At 41.7% G+C, this 18,745-nt stretch overlaps 1 protein-coding gene across 2 annotated transcripts in view; it reads right to left on the bottom strand.

Annotated features, from left to right (window-relative positions):
- Positions 1-1,124: 1,124 nt before the first annotated feature.
- BMPR1A (bone morphogenetic protein receptor type 1A) overlaps positions 1,125-18,745 on the bottom strand; it is a 242,224-nt gene continuing 224,603 nt past the window's right edge. For both annotated transcript variants that reach the window (XM_033941864.1, XM_033941865.1), the window contains 3 exons: positions 17,069-17,244; positions 11,289-11,419; positions 1,125-7,710 (listed from right to left, as the gene is read on the bottom strand). In XM_033941864.1, coding sequence (XP_033797755.1) covers positions 7,585-7,710; positions 11,289-11,419; positions 17,069-17,244 — 433 coding nt within the window. In that variant the 3' untranslated portion in view covers positions 1,125-7,584. The remainder of the gene's footprint in view (positions 7,711-11,288; positions 11,420-17,068; positions 17,245-18,745) is intronic.

Genomic DNA, 18,745 nt, shown 5'->3' with positions numbered 1-18,745 from the left:
CCTACTTATGTGCCAGAATTTATACCAGGTTTCGGTTGACATTAAGTCCTCACACCCAAAGTTGAGTGTGGAATTTGTCTTACAATATTATTCTATAAAGAGTGCTCATCTCGGAATACCCTTTACAAAATAACGTTGAGAGCTGATTTTTTTTTTTTTAAATTAATCTGTGCCATTTATTGAATTTTCCCCAGTCTCATTTTATGTAACAAAACCTACTTAATACTAATGCTTATTAATGGCGATGGCACACGCTCAAAGTAGCACATGTTTAGTAATTCTAGTTGTAAATGCTCTTTTCATTCAGCAACCATACCTGATAAAAATATACTTATTACCTTAACTAGTTTTCTATAGGGATTTTTTTTTTTTTTTACTTGATCATTTCAAATAACTTCTACAAGCTTACCCTACCCCAACCCCACCCCCTTTTACTAAGCCGCAGTAGAGAGGTTTCCACCGCAGCCTGGAGCGCTAAATGCTCCGTTGCTCACAGAATTCTTATGAGCATCGGAGCAGCGTTGGAGCGCCCTGGCTTTGGTAGAAACCTCTGCCCCGGTTTAATAAAAGAGGGCCCTCCTTATACTGTGGCTTAAAAGCTGGTATGATTAGATACAGCATAAGTTGAAGCAATAAATTTGCAAGTTTTAATGTGGTCTTATCAGGAAGTGAAAACATAACTTCATGGTACATTTTTACTTGGGCAGCTCAAGTTAAAGATTTAAAGGAAAAATGGTATAGGCATTTTATATGTTACAAAATGGTGGCACTTTACAGGAAAGGTTTACTCAGCAAATGATTCAGTCAGAGCTAGGAAAGTATGGCTAACTTTATATAGGCACGTGTTTCAGTGGGAAAGGCACATTAGATGCAAAGAGCCTTCATCATGGTTGGCATCGCCTTTAGGCTTCCAATAGGGGGTGTGAGGGAGGGAGACACATTAACAGTCAAGAAAGGCAAAGAGCAGTAATATTTTTTTTCTTATACTCATAAAATGAAATCAACTGTAATTTGGATCAGATTTTTAGGCTGAGTCCTAAATATAAAGGACTAATGGTATATTACTACTGCTGAAAAATAATTTTATTTATATTATACAGTATGTACAGTCTTCAGTCTGTATGTTTTGTTGGTTTTTTTTTTTTACTGAAGAGGCAGTAGAACCAAAAATCTGAAGGATAGTGATGTAAGAGCTCTCTTTTCTCCATCAGTTTATGATATGTATTACATGTCATGTATTTTATCTACAGTAAATTGTTTTTATCAGTAACTTGTCCATGCCTACCGAAGGCTATTGCTTCACTTTAAAAAGTGGAAGAAAATAAGAAAGAAAAAGGCCTCTGTTACTTTAACATTGATATGCAAGCGTTTTCTTTGGAGTCACATTCCACTGGGCTGTAAATATTGAAGAGTCTGTGTGTTTCTACTTATCTATATCAAAGTATGTTTGTTTTAATCCCTTCTCTATCGCTCTGACATGCAGGTCAGAGTTGTTTACAAAATAAAATTACCCTATATACTCGGGTATAAACCAAGAAACCAATCCCCCCCCCAAAAAAAAAAGTGGAAAACTTAACTAAATATAAACCAGGGTGGGTTATATTCAAGTATCCTCCCGCAGCAACCAACATTTTTTTCTGTACCCTACCCCCACAATGTCAAGCATCTTTCCTCTCTTGTGTCTCTATCTCCTCCCTCTCCCTTCCCCTCCCTCCCTCCTTATTCCTTCCCCTGGGGCCCCCGATGCTGGCACCGCTGCAGCAGCCTGACGAGAACAAAAACACTGTGGAGAATGATGTTCAAGATGCAGGCTTTAATGAAAGTACAATCCAATAATCCACATGAAGAAATACCTAGGACCCAAATCATTAGGGACTATGGACCCAACACAGTCCGTGCTTTGACAAAACTGTCTTCCTCTGAGGTCCCTGAAGGTCCTCATACGAAAACTCATGGATCAAAGACTAAAAACAATCCTGGGCGAAACTCTACGCAGTTTTTGTTCTCGTCAGACTCCCGGTTCTGTGAAGTACCAAGGGTCAACCTTTTGTTTGTGCTACCGCTACAGCAGCCAACATTTCTCGCCTCCCCTGATAATCAGCTCTTCACTTTCCGACATTTGCTTTCCTGGCAGATGCTGACAAATTTATGCGCTGACTGGATCAGAGTAGGGCTTTCAGTATCTGCGCATGCTCTTAGGCCTGCAGGCTCCCACCTTCTACAAAACTAGTAGCACTAGTGGAATGCGACTATACTTTCAAAAAATTTTCATTATTCACTTATCTCGACATAGGACTGCTGATGTTTGTGAGTTAAAACCTTCATTCTTAGCTCTTAACACTATGCTCAGCTGTCAAAAACAAAAAAAATGTAATCCTCCATTCTCAGAGAAACTGGAGATCTACAGTAGAAGTAAAAGCTTAACTTAATAGCTGATAAGTCCTACCTAACATGGCAAGAGGGCACAGCAGCCTATAAAATTACACAAATCATTAACATATTTGTGTTAACTCAGCAGCTCTGCATGCCACTTGGACAGCTATCTACCCATTCTACTGTCTAAGCCCGTCTAGTGGAAAGATAGTGTGTTTGACTTTTAGTTGCATTATTTGCCCCTTAATGCAACTTAAAGGGCCATAGCAATGCTTGATTTAATTTACCACAGCAATAGTTCCTTGTAAGGAAACATGACTCTCTAGTCTAGAGATATTAATGCAAAACTACCACTAGGGGCACCATTTTGCCAAGGAGTGTCAGAAATGCTGGCGCAACTGGAGATCACTTCTACAGCAGGGCACACAGATACAGCCACAGGGGAGGGGCTAGCTCCTGACTTCCAGAATAGCACTGCTTGTGGGATAGTAGCTCACAAGCTGTGTTGTTCATTTACCAGAGTAATCAGCAACCTAAGGGACTGCCCCTTTTACAACTTGTATCACATACAAAATCAGGCATTATGTTATACACACGTACGGCAGGCTGATTTTAGAAGTACCTTCTTCTCCACATTCAAGCCACCTACACAATTTTCTACTAAAAACATATTTTCCCCTGGATTCTATAAATGGTGCACAAATTCCTGCATGTAAGACTGCATACTATCCTGAGATGCACATGCAACTAGATTGGCTATCAAGCTAATTAAAACCAACAACTGAGTCCTAATATTAATTACTGGCATTAATTAGCAACACTCTGGATTTGTAAATGAAGGAGCCTAAGCGCTATTTTATAATATTTTTTTAGTCTTATAGCGTGCAACTCAAGAAAGGGTGTGGCCATGGGAGGGGCTCTACACAGGTCAGGGGCATTCAGATTTTAGTTGGGTGTAAATCCTTGTGCCCAAAGTTTAGCGTGGAAATTGGCTCCAAGCACTATTCTATAAATAGCGCTCAACTCGGAGCGCCATTTATACAGTAGCATTCTGTATGGATTTTATTCTGCACCGTTTTCTGAATCTAGTCTTTTGTGCAGAAGTTTAAAAAAAAATACTGCATTGAACTATAAATGCAGCAAGTACTCTAGCCTTGTGCTACAACATAAAAACAAAAGTTACCTGTAAGCAAAATACAGTTAGAAAAGCTGCTGAATCCATGTGGCACATTTTAAAAGAAAGAAAAGGAGCAGAATGGGGCAGCCACACACATCCTTCAACCATTAAAAATTCACATTAAAATCACACCTGAACTTTGCTATCAATTTCCCAGACTTCAACAACTTCAACACCGGTGGGGGTCGTATGAATACTCCAAAGAATATGTATCCATAGTGATGCTCTTCAGTTTATCATATTAATTTTTAAATAGATACAAATAGCTTTGGCTTTATAAAGACTGCATGTGGCTCCCAAGGCGCCCAAATTAACGTTTGGCTTTTGAGACAACCCTACTCATCAGAGGTTAACACTTTATGGCAGAGAAAACCAAGTAAACACCATGGAGCTATGCTTTAACAACAGCCAGTGCACTCTAGCAGGAATGCAAATCTGAAAGCCTTGGTTTCGTGATGGAATTATTGTTATTGCCAGTCCTACTTAAAAACTGACTGGGAAAACACACACAATTAACACACTTTGTGTTCTGGCACTTCACAAGAGTCATCATTTCACTTTTAAGCCCACTGCTCATAGGTAAGCTCTCAAGGTGGCAAGACTGGCCAAGAAAAAGCTGTTGCCTGTGGCACAGCTTAATTTTCAAGGTTCCTCAAGCCCTACCTATTCCTAAACTCTAGCACTTCCAATCATTCTAGCCTCATATGTCTCAGTTCCTGTGTACCCAGTCACTGGGACCTCTTTGCATCTAGTCTGCAAAATTGTGTAAGGTGTCCACTATACCATTCAGGAACACCATAGAAAAGACAATGAAAGTGAATTACAATATATATTTTTTTAAAACGGTGGTGTCTTACATTGTGATGCTGGGAAGTAAATACTATGGGTCATGGTTTGAGGACCATTACTGAATAATATATGATGCAACGTATGCAAATTTATTGCATTTGTCTGATGAAAGGGCTATTTATTCCTTACTTTATTATCATCTTATAATTGAAATGTCTCCAAATTGTTTGTTTTTTCCTTTCTTACAGCATCTGAAATTAGAGTTCACCTTATAATCAAGGTTGCTCTACCACTGTGAATAAAGCAAACAAAAACTTGCAAATTATTCATATTAACCTGCACAAATAAGCCCCCACTTCACCCTGCAAGCAGGGCAATTCATTTTTTTTCTGACTCTACAAACTGGTAAGCATGACATTCCTGATAGCTTTGGCCTTAGAAACAGACTATGGGTTTTTGGTTTTGGCAATGAGCCACAAATGTTTTGTTTAAACTAAATCCCTTACTTTTGTCTAACTGGTATAATATAAACTTTATTAGCATTTGCTGTGTTGAAAGGAAAAAAAAAAATCACCGATACATGAGAAATATCCCCGAACAGCTCAGGTAAACATTCAAATAATGCGTGGAAAGCCCAATTGCATAAATGCAGACAAAATGTTTCAGGGAAAACTTGTCAATAGAATTGTACATTATGGGGGCAATTCTATAGAGGGTGCTAATAAGTTAGACACCCCAAATTTAGGCATCTATCTAGAATTCTTAACAGCAAATTTGTGCACCTAATGGTTACAGAATATTAACATAAATCAGCAATAGGCAGCTACCACTTACACTTGCTCTATAGCAGATGTAAATGTAAACATCTACAGTAAATGCAGCAGTTAGGTGCCTATATGATAAGTCAGAATGCTCTTAACCTACTCCATGTCCTTCCCCTGTGAACACTCTCTTTGCCCAGTTACAGAACAGCAACCAAGTGAACTTAAGGCACCTGCCTCCCTCCTCAACCCCACCCCACTTCCGTTTTGGGGTTTAATTTCAGTTAACGTCCATTCTGGTGCCTAACTTTTGGCACAATATATAGAATTACCACCTATATGTTATGTTTTTGTCAAATAAGCCCTATAAAACATGATAGAGAATAAATACTGCAACTCTTACCTGACCCGTTTCTTGCTTATGAAATATAAACCTAAATGTTGTTTACCTAGATACCACAAGAAAATACACTGAGGGGAAAGACACTTCGGGGGAATTGTGTTAGCACGTGCTAACTGCTAAAGACACCCACAGGAATATAATGGGTGTCTTTAGTAGTTAGCGCGCATAAACATAATTTCACATGCTAATATGCTTAGCGCCCTTTCACGAATTCCCCCATCAATGCAATATATGCACAATATCCAATATGTTTTAGAAACAGAATTTGCATTTTCAATTTGTTAATTCAGATTTCACACTTGTAATTCAGGAAAGGATTTCTTCCGATGGATTTTCTTCTCTACCCCATCGCTTCTATTTTGCATTACGACTGCTGTATGTTTCTTTGGTAAAGTTTGGGTTGGACCTAAGGTGATGAAGTTTCAATTTAAAGCTGTTCTACCATGGCCAAAGTTTCCCAAGGCTTTTCCTCATAGTAAATGCTTTTGTGCTCAAACTGTCTGGAGGTTACAAAATACTTTCTGCATTACACCACAGACCCCAAATAATGCTGATATTGGGGTCCAAGATATTTGACCGCATTATAAGTGAATCTGCTCATTCTATGGGGGTCCAAAGAATACTACATAATAGCAGAAAGAAAAAAAAAAGTCCACCCCTTGAACACGTTCTACAGGGCCTATATGATATTGAGCTGCATTATATAGGGTCTATTATGTATTTGCTTAACAGGCAGCTAGGAGAGGAATGATTTGGTACACATGAGTATTATACAAACAGAGGGATGATGTCAGTTATTTAAACCAAATCACACATACGATTCCATTTCCTTTTTGAAATTGATTCACAACATGCATAATGGTCCACGGTTAGAGGCAAGAGTGAACTGACCATTGGGACAATAGGACAGTACTTGAAGGCCCACAAAAGAAGGAGGCCTACTTTCCCCTAGCTTCCATCTAATTTAATCATCTTTGAAAGGTGGTTAGGGGCCCATGACCCTTATTGCCCAAGGCCCAGATCACCTTCAGTCCACCCCTGACTAAAGGCATTTAAAATGATTACCAAATTCTTTCCTACAATGTTTTAACTTTTCAAGAGGGTTTATTTCCTAAACAGCTCTATGAACTTCTAAGAAAAATATTATTAGGTTTTAAAAATTTTCTCTTTCAAATTTGATTATATTAGTTGCTGACATTTGACACTGACCATGATACTCCAGGAATAAGACTAGCTCAAACTGTTGGACATAAAATACAAAGTACTAAAAGACTGGCCATAACAACACAGTGATCACATACCCTAAGAGATTTTTCAAAAATTCCTCTCCTGCCATCCTAGGTCCAGAAGATCAGAGAGAAATATGGAAGATCTTCATAATCCCCATAGGTATGGTTATGTTCAAGCAAAGAAAGAATGGATATCTGGGGAAACATACTTCTCTTGTAACAAACCAAGTGACTTGAAAATGAATAAATACTGTCAAATAACTCCTGAAACGGGAAAATAGCCTATAAGTAATTCTAATTTGGGATAATGGCAACAGAAGAAACCTGGCATGAGTCAAAAACCAAGAAATGCTCAATCCAAGATCTTTTTCAGGCAGTTCCATAACTTTCACGGTTGTTGTATAAAGTCTGTAGGAATTGGCTATTTCTGTAGAATTTCATCAAGTAGAAGGCAAAAAATAAGAAAGCTTAAATCCTCCAGCTCTGCAGTTGAGTTTGTTTAGCTTTTTAAGGCTTTCACAGAAAGCACGACACTGTCTGGACATGAAAATCAATGCCAGAATTAACTGGAGTCTAACTGTTTGACACAGTCTTAATGCATAAAAAAACCAAAATGCATTGAACCAAAATGAATAAAACAAAGGCTGTCCATGAAACTTACAGAGGCTCTCAAAGAGGATCTGAAGCATCATTCTATAAAGTACTAGTAGAATTAATAATTAGCAGCCTTTAATGCTTTAATGTAGTGAGAAACTTAAAGGAGAGTCTCCACTGCTATTTCCTTCCACTGCATCCCTTTTTCTTGTCTTCAGCAAGTCCAAGAATCACAATGTGCTCCCCGTGGTTACTTTGTCATATCTTTACATCCTGTGATTCCACCATCTTGGCAAGTGTCTTCTTGATCCTCAGTGCTGTGAGCCTCGAAGCTGGATTGTGGGCCCAGCATTCTGACATTAACTTCAATATTGCTCTGAGACACTGAAAAAGAGAGAGAAATGTGGATATTCATTACTCAAAACCCCAATAAACCACTGTGACTATTACCGGTAGTAGTAGTAGTAGTAGTAAGAAGGTGAGAGGTACAAGGATGAGAGGAGAAAGTATTGGGGAATGAGGAAGAAAAGGAAGAGAGAATGGAGTAAGGAAAAGGAGAGTAGATGATGAGAATTTGGACTCTGGAGAGTGAGGTGTCAGAATCTAGGATGGAGAAAGAGGGAAATAAAGGCTTTGAAGAATAGGGGGGGGGGAGTATCATGGCGCAGTAAAAGGTGGGCTTTTACCTCACCTTGATTAGCAAAAGTGTCACTAACTGCAATATCTCAGCACCAGAGATTGCTAATTTTCATGGTAAATTAAAAATGCTGGTTCTGCTCCCTCTCACCTCTCTAATTTCTTCTTCTTGCTCATATGCAAGTCAACCTTTTCCTTTATTATTTCCAGCTGACAAGCCTGCACCCTGTTCTTCCTACCCACCCACCCTGTCATCTACTTCTAGCCAACTAGCATTGTCTCCCCCACCCCAAGGCAGCTTGTATCAAAGTAAATTTTCTTTCCTCATTAATCTACTTACATCACCAGTTTACAAGCTAACCCCCTAAAAGTCAGACAAGTTTCCCAGCCTTCCAGAGCCTATTTGTGCTGCTGCCTCCACCCTCTTCTCACACAAACTAACCATAAGCCTTGTTTATTGAGCAACCTTCCCATGCTGATCCATGTAAACTTGCTTTAATTTTACAGTCCTTCCAGCTCCATTTCACATCCTGATCTCATCAGATAGAAAACAGAGGGTAGGGTTAAATGGTCATTTTTCTCAATGAAGGAAAGTAACCAGTGGAGTGCCGCAGGGGTCTGTACTGGGATTGGTGCTATTTAACTTATTTATAAACGATCTGGAAATTGGAATGATGAGTGAGGTGATTAAATTTGCAGATGACACTAAACTGTTCAAAGTTGTTAAAATGCATGTGGATTATAAAAATTGCAGGCGGACCTTAGAAAATTGGAAGACCGGGTGTCCAAGTGGCAGATGAAATTTAATGTGGACAAATGCAAAGTGATACACATTGGGAAGAATAACCCAAATCACAGTTACTGGTCCACCTTGAGGATTAGCACCCAAGAAAAGGATCAGGGTATCATCGTAGACAATATGATGAAACATTCTGCACAATGTGTGGCGGCGGAGGCCATAAAAGCAAACAGGATGCTAGGAATTATTAAAAACGAGATGGTTAACAAGACTAAGAATGTTATAATGCCCCTGTATCGTTCCATCTGGAACAATACAGGGACCTCATCTGGAGTATTGCATTCAATTCTGGTCTCCTTATCTCAAGAAAGATATAGCGGCTCTAGAAAAAGTTCAAAGAAGAGTGACCAAGATGATAAAAGGGATGGAACTTCTCTCGTATGAGGAAAGACTAAAACGGTTAGGGCTGAGGGGAGATATGATTGAAGTCTACAAAATCCTGAGTGGAGTAGAACGGGTACAAGTGGACTGATTTTTCACTCCGTCAAAAATTACAAAGACTAGGGGACATTCGATGAAGTTACAGGGAAATACTTTTAAAACCAACAGGAGGAAATATTTTTACACTCAGAGAATAGTTAAGCTCTAGAACGCATTGCCAGAGGTTGTGGTAAGAGCAGATAGTATAGGTTAGGACAATTTCCTGGAGGAAAAGTCCATAGTCTGTTATTGAGAAAGACATGGGGCAAGCCACTGCTTACCCTGGATCAGTAGCATGGAATGTTGCTACTCCTTGGATTATGGCCAGGCATTAGTGACCTAGATTGGCCATCGTGAGAACGGGCTAGTGAGCTTCATTAGTCTGACCCAGTAAGGCTATTCTTATGTTTTATGTTCCCAGACCACCTTATACACCCACATTCATACGCCCCAATCAATTGCCAAGTCCTTGCTAGACATCCCAAACATTGCTCAGTTTCCAAGTTTCCATTCTCCCTACATTTCCCACTCATTCTACTCAAACTCCAAGTTCCAATTCTCCTCTAACTCCCAACCTCATTCTCTGACCCAAACCCCCAACAGTTTCTGAGTGCTTGTACCCTCCCCTCATTCATTTATGTCTCCCAACCAGTCTGGATATCGTCATACTTTTTCTCCTCTCCACCAATATACATGGGAATTCCTGCTCTCCCCCCTTCCTGCCTGCCCATAACTTGCACTTCCCCTTCCATATTTAAGAGTTTTCATTATTTTCCTCATCTATTCACTGAGTCAGTGTTCTCTGGAGCAGCTTCCCAGTTCTCTTCTACTGAAGTTTAAGTTTGCTCCTGTTTCTGAATCACCTTTCATTCTCTGTGCTATTCTTCTCTTCTACTCTTGTGCCCTTTCCCAAACTCCCTTTTCTTTCCGCCATCTATCTCTCCTGTCCCTATGCTTTCCTTCCTCCCCACACCCCTTCTCTGCCACTTAATTCCTCAACCCATATTCCCTTTTCTTCTACACCCCACCTAGTTTATCTGCCCCTCCTGTTCTGTTGCCTCCTTATTTCCTAATTTCTGTCTTGTCACCCAGTATCTATCTCAAAAAGATAATTATAAAAAAGGCAAAACTAGGAGTTTTTCCATGTTGCTTCCTTCTACTATCTGCTGCAGTTTCTGAGTTGGTTCACAGGTAATCTTCCATGGTGGCAGTGGTCATGACAGGTTCAGGAATACAGGCTGTGCAATAGAGAAAATCACGGAGACATATTTTTCCCCATTTCCGTGGGAAATCATTTTCCCATCCCACAGAGAATGACACGGGGACAAATTTTTCCCTGTCCTCACAGGAACTCAATTTCCCTGTCCCGTCCCCGTAAGTTTTGTTGCTGTCCCTGTCCCATTCCTGCAACCTCTGTCCTCATCTGCACAAGCCTCAAACACTTTAAAGTCATGAGTGTTTGAAACTTGTGTGGTTAAGGCAGACCTTACAGGAATGGGGCTGGGACAGGGACAAAACTCGCGGGGAAGGGACAGGGAAATTGAGTTCCTGCGGGGACAGGGAAAAATTTGTCCCCATGTCATTCTCTACTGTGTAACTTTTATTACAGTACTTTTCTAACCCCTCAAGGTCAGAACTGTATCCAGCTGGCATTAGTAAAACACACATTTCTCTGCTGGAAGTTAATTCTTCATAACGTCCTCTTGCAGCAGTGCCGTTTGAAACGCTGTACACCCTTTACAGAATCCAGTGCGGTTCAAACTGTGCTGCTATTTAGATACAAGAAGAGGATTTTGTCAAAGAAAGAAGCACAGGTTTTGCCAGTACTAGCTTGACATGGGGAAGAGCCGAGGAACAGAAAGGGTAGGCCATAAGCTTCAAGTTCCAAATGATGACAGCAAGGACTTAAAGCACTGGACAGCAGTAGGTGGCCCAATCCAGTCTCTATTTCACTCCTCTGACCAGTGGCATGTCAGCAGCCAGAAAACACACTATTTAAAATTGGGAAAAAAAAATCTTTTATTTGGGATGTCTGCTTCAGATATCTATTAGAAGGGTGAATAAAGTCTTGCCACAGGTTAATATGCTTCCCCTTTACTAGACTCACCTCATCACTGTTCCACCTATTCGATACCACTGGGCGTAAACACTTAACACACACAACTTCTCTCATATCCTCATAGGATGGATCACTTGGCACCATGTCATAATATGGCAACTGATAATCTTCAACAATGCCTGCAATGGTGAGAAAGTGTGGAATAAATCATGTAGAAATGCTCTTTTCAACAAGGTCAATTTGTGCAAGAACCTCGGCACATTAATCCAGTTGGTGCAAAGCGTTACTTCCCTGAACCGCAGTTCTATCGCTTGTAAGTGTACATGATGCTACAAACTGTAATTTAGATGAGTTGATGTGTTAAGAAATCAGGACGGGGAAGGGATGATGGGCATTTTCTTGTATTCAGCAGAAGGTACTGTGCTGTATTTGTTAATTGGGAAAGAATAAAACTATTGTTTAAAAACTGAATCTAACTGAAGCATATCTGACATATTAAGAAGAAAAAGTACTTTCACATAACTACATATGCCTCTTAAACCTATGAGGTGACCAAGGACTGCTGCTCTCCTTGCAAGAAAGGACCTTGGGTCACCATGCAGTAAAGTACAGTGGTACCTTGGTTTACGAGTGCACCGGTTTGTGAGTGTTTTGCAAGACGAGCAAAACATTTGCAAAATCGGCACCTCGGCACCCCCCCCCCCCCGGAAACGATCTAGCACCTCCCCCTGCCGCGATTGGGCACCCCCCCACCGCTTCTTACCGTCATCTGGGCACCGGCATGTCCTGTGCTTGGTGCTGGTGCCGGAAGATCGGCCTCCTCTTCTGCTGGGCCTTGAGCATCTATCTGCGCATGCTCAAGGCCTGCGAGTTCACGTTCAGAACATGAACTCGCAGGCCTTGAGCATGCGCAGATGCTCAAGGCCCAGCAGAAGAGGTGCCCAGATGATGGTATGAAGAGGCCGGGGGGGGGGGGGGGGTGTGCCCAATCGCATCGGGGGGATGCCGGATCACGGCGGGGGGGTGCCTGATTGCGTCGTGGGGGGCCGGATCGCGGCCGGGGGGGTGCCCAATCACGGCAGGGGAGTGCCAAATTGCCGGGGGGGGGGGGGGGGAAGAGGTGCCGCATCGCGGGGGGAGGGTGCCGGATTGCAGGGGAGGCCTTCGGGGGGAGCAATGCTGGTTCTCGGGGGGGGGGGGGGAAGGGAATGTATCAAAGCGAGTTTCCATTATTTCCTATGGGGAAACTCGCTTTGATAAACGAGCATTTTGGATTACGAGAATGCTCCTGGAATGGATTATGCTCATAATCCAAGGTACTACTGTACTTTACAAGAGATGGCAAGGGATCTCTCCCCAATAAGGGTTCAACAAATTAAAAAGCTGAAAGGTGCATTAAGCTTGTTTAGGAGACAAAGTTGTTTACACAGTGAGTAAGTTTTGGGAACATTTAATTTTATAACTGAGAAGAGATTCCAGAAGTTAGCAATATTAATAGCTACATTTCTCCTTCCGTATTTGCAGTTTCAGCACTCGTGATTTTAATAAGCACAGCTTATTTGTGATTTTGGCATGCTGGCTCCTCCACCAATTATATCCAGTGCTGTACTGATAAAAATTTTGGCACATTTTTCTCAGCACTTCCTTCAGAGAAAATCGCTGCATACTATTGGCTCACGAGGTATGTCACGCGAAGCTTTTGCCCAGTCCAGTTTGAGCCATCCTTGTCAGCAGTTTAACCGAGGCTGGCCCTTCCCTTCCTCAATCCACATGCTCTTTTTTTTCTGAATTGATCCCGCTCCCCATTGGCTCAAATTTGTCTCGAGCCCCTTAACATCTGAGAGAACCTGTTTAGCTAGAAATCTAGCCCCTCCTCCTTATGCACTCTTCCTCTGCTGATTGGTTCAAATATGCTGTTTGTGGAGCTCTCCATCTTCATTGGTCAATGCAGTCAGGCTGCCTTGAATGGAATGGAATCGTAAAAGTGGCAGGTCAGAGAGAGTGGCGAGGTCTGAGATGAAGTTTGTATTGGTTGTTATGAATAATAAATAAATGCAGAAGTTTCTCAATCCTGCCGTTTTGTTTTGTTTTTTGGCTTGTGCTTAGTTTAGAGTACGCAGTTAGTTCAGTTGGAGTAGATAATGCCTTTATGTGTAACTGAGGAAAGCTGTATTTCACGTATTGAGCTTTTTTGTTATTTGCGATTTTTCCTTATTCGCAGGTCTGTTTGCCCTCTAATCACCGTAAATACGGAGGGAGAAGTGTATTCATAATATGTGAGATAACATAAATGTTGATCCAGTTATCAGCTTGGGCCACATTCATGGAATCACTGAAGATTTAGGGCTCCTTTTACGAAGGCGCATTAGGGCCTTAATGCGCGGAATAGTGTGCGTTAGCCGCTACCACCTCCTCTTGAGCAGGCGGTAGTTTTTCAGCTAGCGCGCGCTAATCCAGTGGCGTGCGCTAAAAACACTAGGGCACCTTTGTAAAAGGAGCCTTTATTCTCTAACAATGGAAAACATACTTTACTACAAATTTACAGGCATTTTTCTCAATTATCACAACTATTTTGTTATTATTTATATTTATAGGTGCACATGGTGCTTTGAAGACACAGATAATTAGTTACTGCTTCTTCAACCTTACAATAATAACAGACAAATAAGAAACTGACAAAATATTTGAGTTTGGCTGGGAGAAAACAGTGGAATCAGCTGTAAAGAATAAGGCCTCCTATGAATCTATATAACACTGCATTGCAAACTTGTGAATTCCAATATTATCCCATTTTAACACATCAAAACTCATTTATTTGAGCATTTCAAATATTGCAAAATTCGGTTAAAACACTGCCATGAAGCAAATGCCACATAACCATACACTTGAGAGAGAGGATAAGGACTGGACCAGACATAAGAGGGAATGGGTGATAAGGACCACAAACCAAAACCAGAAATAATAGTCTACCTGTAACACAAAGGGGAGGAAGCAGATAATGTCAAAAGTCCCACCAGGCTACTTTAGCCATCTAGAAAAGCATTACAAACAGCCAGCATTTGACATCCATCTTGTATTTATGAGGTGAACTTTCCATTTGAACATCAACAGGAAGGGAGTTTCTGCAAGGATGGGGCAAAGAATCTAAACCCTGTTTACAAGTGGCATCCAGCTTAGCTTTCATTGGAGCTGGAATAACCAGGAGATTAGCCTGTGAGCATCTTAGCAAGCAAGACAAATGGAGATCACTAGAGTTCACGTACACTGCTACCCTGAGTAAAAAGCCCAGTGAGCCAAGATCAGAATTTTGTATTTAATTCTATAGAAAACTGAGAACCAATGTTGCTCTAGGTCGGAGCAAGGGGGAGATATGATCTGAATGTTTGGAATTATACAACTGTTTTATAGCCATGCTATGGCAAAGTTGGTGGTGTTTTTCACTATAAAGTAGAACTTCAGCAAGCAGAGTGACAACAGTCAAGTCGGATAAGAAGTAATGCATGCAGAAAAGTTTTAAACGCTTTCAAATCAAGAAAGGGCATGAGTAACAATCATCCAAAGAGTTTGTAAAGTTGTTTTTTTTTCACTAACAAGGAAATATAAGGGGCAAAAGAAAGTGAGCCCTCAAGAAACAGACTGAGTTCTTTAGGGAAATTTGTATACCTGCCATACCTGATTAGAAGAGCAGAGGAAATGTTTTCTTCAAAATCCAAACTATTTCAGATTTCTGTGGGTTCATAATTCATGTGTCTCTGAGTATGTGTTTATAGGTCTCTTTCTCTGAGCCCCTTTTATTTTTATACATGAAGGAATACTCATTATCTCCCTGCTTTCTACATTTCAGAAATGTTTTTTTCAGAAAGGCTGGTGGGATATTTGGGCCAGCCTCCTAGTGAGAGCTGCTGGAGACAAACACGAAAACATGCAACAAAATACAGGATAAATATAAAGTAGTCTTAATTGCAAAGAAATATAGGCAAGTAGAAAAGTCAAGTAAGGTTTATATAATCACAACAGGAAGGAAACTGCTACCATACTTTGTGTTTCTATTGACTACAGCCTAAGATGATAGTGATTCTTCTCATATAATCTGAATTTGATTGGCTCTGGTGGTATGGCAAGAACAGTTCATGCAGTACAGAAAGAACTACAGTGGTACCTTGGATTATGAGCATAATCCGTTCCAGGAGCATGCTCATAATCCAAAATGCTCGTTTATCAAAGAGAGTTTCCCCATAGGAAATAATGGAAACTCGCTTTGATACGTTCCCCCCCCCCCGATAACCGGCATCGCCCCCCCCCCTGCTTGCAAAGGCCCCCTCGCTCCAACCAGCACCTCCCCCCAACCGCGCGAACCTGCCCCCCTGCCAGTACAACTTAAATTTACCCACCTCCCTGTCTAGCACCAGCACCGGCACGCAGGCACAGCTCTTGTGCCTAGAAGATTTTCCGGCTTCCTGCTTCGGGTCATAGACAATGCGCGCCTTTGTCCCGGCGCGCTTTTGACCTGACACTCCGGTTTCTGCCTGCCTGCCTTGAGAGCATCTGCGCATGCTCAAGGACTTCTAATTCTCCCTCTTGCCGAGATTCTCATCGAGAGGGAGAATAGAAGTCCTTGATCATGCGCAGATGTATGCTCAAGGCAGGGAGGCAGGCAGAAGCCGGAGGTGTCAGGTCAAAAGCGCGCCGGGACAAAGGCGCGCTTTGTCTATGACCCGAAGCAGGAAGCCGGAAGATCTTCTAGGCACACGAGCTGTGCCTGCGTTCCGGTGCCGGTGCTGGTGCTAGACGGGGAGGTGGGTAAATTTAAGTTGTACTGGCAAGGGGGGGGCGGTTTGCGCGGTGGGGGGGGGGGGCCGGTTGGAGCGAGGGGGCCTTTGCGAGCGGGGGGGAAGCGATGCCGGTTATGGGGGTGTGTGCTCGCAAATCGAGTCAACACTCGGTTTGCGAGTCAAAAGTTTGCTGAGTGTTTTGCTCGTCTTGCAAAACACTCGCAAACAGGGTTACTCGCAAACCGAGGTTTGACTGTATTTAAATTTGGAAATTAGGATGAGGAACAGGTTGTTCAAGGTGCCCGTTTTCAGCTCTAAGGAACGTGGTTACAGAATTACGAGTCATTATTTGCATCTCTGATAAACAGCTGTAGTGATAGACAAAGAGATGACATAACCTCTAGAAACAGAGAATTTCACATAACTGCCATTTGTAGCTATGTTTATGATATAAAATAGAGCATGCATAAGAATAATACAAGAAACTAAACAAAATTATTTTTTATATAATTAGCAGCAAAAACAGCAGCAAATAATAAAAACATGAGAAAAAAATCTATATAAAAGCAGGACTTCCCAAAACTCTCCTGGCAACCACACTGACTGTAGGTTTTTCAGGATATTCAGGATAATAACTACACATGAGATAAATTTTTATAAACTGAGTTTCCAACAAATCAAAACTCTCATCATACATATATGGTATATGTGAACATCTTTGGGAAAAGGTGACTAAATTCTCAGATCCAAAATGACCAATTTTTTATGTATGGGTCCATAGGCAGTATGGGTTTTGGACTGTTAAATTACAGATTATTTGTTCTAAAATAATTCATTAAAACCCCATTTTTTGTTTCTGGAGACTTTTGTCACCTTTTCCCAGAGATGGTCACTTATATTCATTGTACATGTCCTGAAAACCCTACTGGCTGAAGGAATCACCAGGACAGGTTTGTGAGCTCCATAATAGAAAGCTCTTTAGGCTAAAAATACCATTGTCTTAGCATACTGGAAATAACAAAGCAAAATTCAAACTTAAAATATGGAGCCACATACCTCCTGTGATACATCGGCGAGACATTTCCCAAATAATCAAGCCAAAACTGTAGATATCTGCCATAATATAAGCCTGGAAGTGAGCTTTGTTAAGGCTTTCATCTAGGACTTCTGGAGCCATATAACGTTTTGTCCCCACACGGGTGTTCAAAGGAATATCGACTTCATTAGTATCACTGAATATAAAAAGAATCCAAACAAAAAGCCCACAAAATCTTCATAAATAACAATCAAAAACAGGCAACTTAAAAACTACAGCAGAAATCAATGTCAGTAAATTTTCTCTTATAATGTTTTTTTCTCCATTAATCAACTGTAATCAAAACTGAACCATCAACTATCTCCTATTTCTCCCATTTCTGGGAAGTCAAGATTCCCCATCATGATTACCTTAGGCTGGCTTTTACCAAAACCGCCGTAGAGGTTTCTACTGTGGGCCAGCAAAGTAAATGTCCGACACTCACATAATTTCTGTGAGCATCAGAGCATTTACCTTGCTGACTTGTGGTAGAAACCTCTACCGTAGTTTTATAAAAGGGGGCCTTAGTGTGGTGATTCCCAAAGCTAGGCGTAGGCTCGCCCGGAAGTGGCCTTAGGCGTCTCCCTAGGACAGACATGGGCAACTCCAGTCCTCGAGGGCCAGAATCCAATCAGGTTTTCAGGATTTCCTCAATGAATTTTCATGAGATCTATTTGCATGCACTACTTTCAATGTATATTCATTGGGGAAATCCTGAAAACTCGATTGGATTCCAGCCCTCGAGGACCGGAGTTGCCCATGTCTGCCCTAGGACCATGATAGGCACCTGAAATGTAGGCCAGCAAAATGCTGATCTACATTTCAAATAGAAGCGGCTGCTGAGCCGATCTCGACAAGGGAATCTCCCTGCTTTGGTGCTTGACTGCCTCTCACATCACCTTCTTTGACTGACCTCTAGAAGCGAACATGAGTCTCATGTTTAGCACCACAGAATGCTACTGTTCAACCACTGTATTAGTAGAAGTAGTAACAGGAAAGAGAACCCGATTTCTACGTTTTCAACATGATATTAGGGAAAGGGGATGGGATTTGATAATCACCTTTCTGTGGTTATAATCAAAGTGTTTTACATTTTATATACAGGTACTGTATATACTCGAATATAAGTCAATCTGAATATAAGTCGAGACTCCCTTTCCCCCCACCCCAAAAGAGGAAAAATGGTTGACTCAAATATAAGTCGGGTGCCCTGTCATGTCAGGCTCTGCACCCAGCCCCCTTCCCTCCCTCCCCTGTCAGGCACTGCACCCAGCAACCTTCCTGCCAGGCACTGCACCCAGCAGCCTTCCTTCCCTCCCTCCCCTGTCAGGCTCTGCACCAAGTACCTTCCCTCCCTCTCCTGTCAGGCACTGCACCCAACCCCCTTCCTTCTCTCCCTCCCCTGTCAGGCTCTGCACCCAGCACCCTTCCATCTCTGGAGAAAAGCAGGGAATATGCAGGCACATTTGTTGGTGAAATCCGCTGACGAAGCCTATGTGCCGGTGCTCTCCCCTAGCTAAGTAAGCTTTACACTTACTGGGCATGTGCAGGAATAAGTACACCCACCTCCCCTCCCCTTGGAATGCCAGTATTTTTTCTAACTGCTCCTGACAGGTCGCAGCTCTCCCCTGTTCTCTCCTCAATTTTCTTCACAAACT

Source organism: Geotrypetes seraphini, chromosome 4 (assembly GCF_902459505.1).
Source record: "Geotrypetes seraphini chromosome 4, aGeoSer1.1, whole genome shotgun sequence".
Lineage (NCBI taxonomy): Eukaryota > Metazoa > Chordata > Amphibia > Gymnophiona > Dermophiidae > Geotrypetes > Geotrypetes seraphini.
The sequence above is the reverse complement of the archived record's forward strand: the minus strand, read 5'-3'. Positions and strand labels throughout refer to the sequence as shown.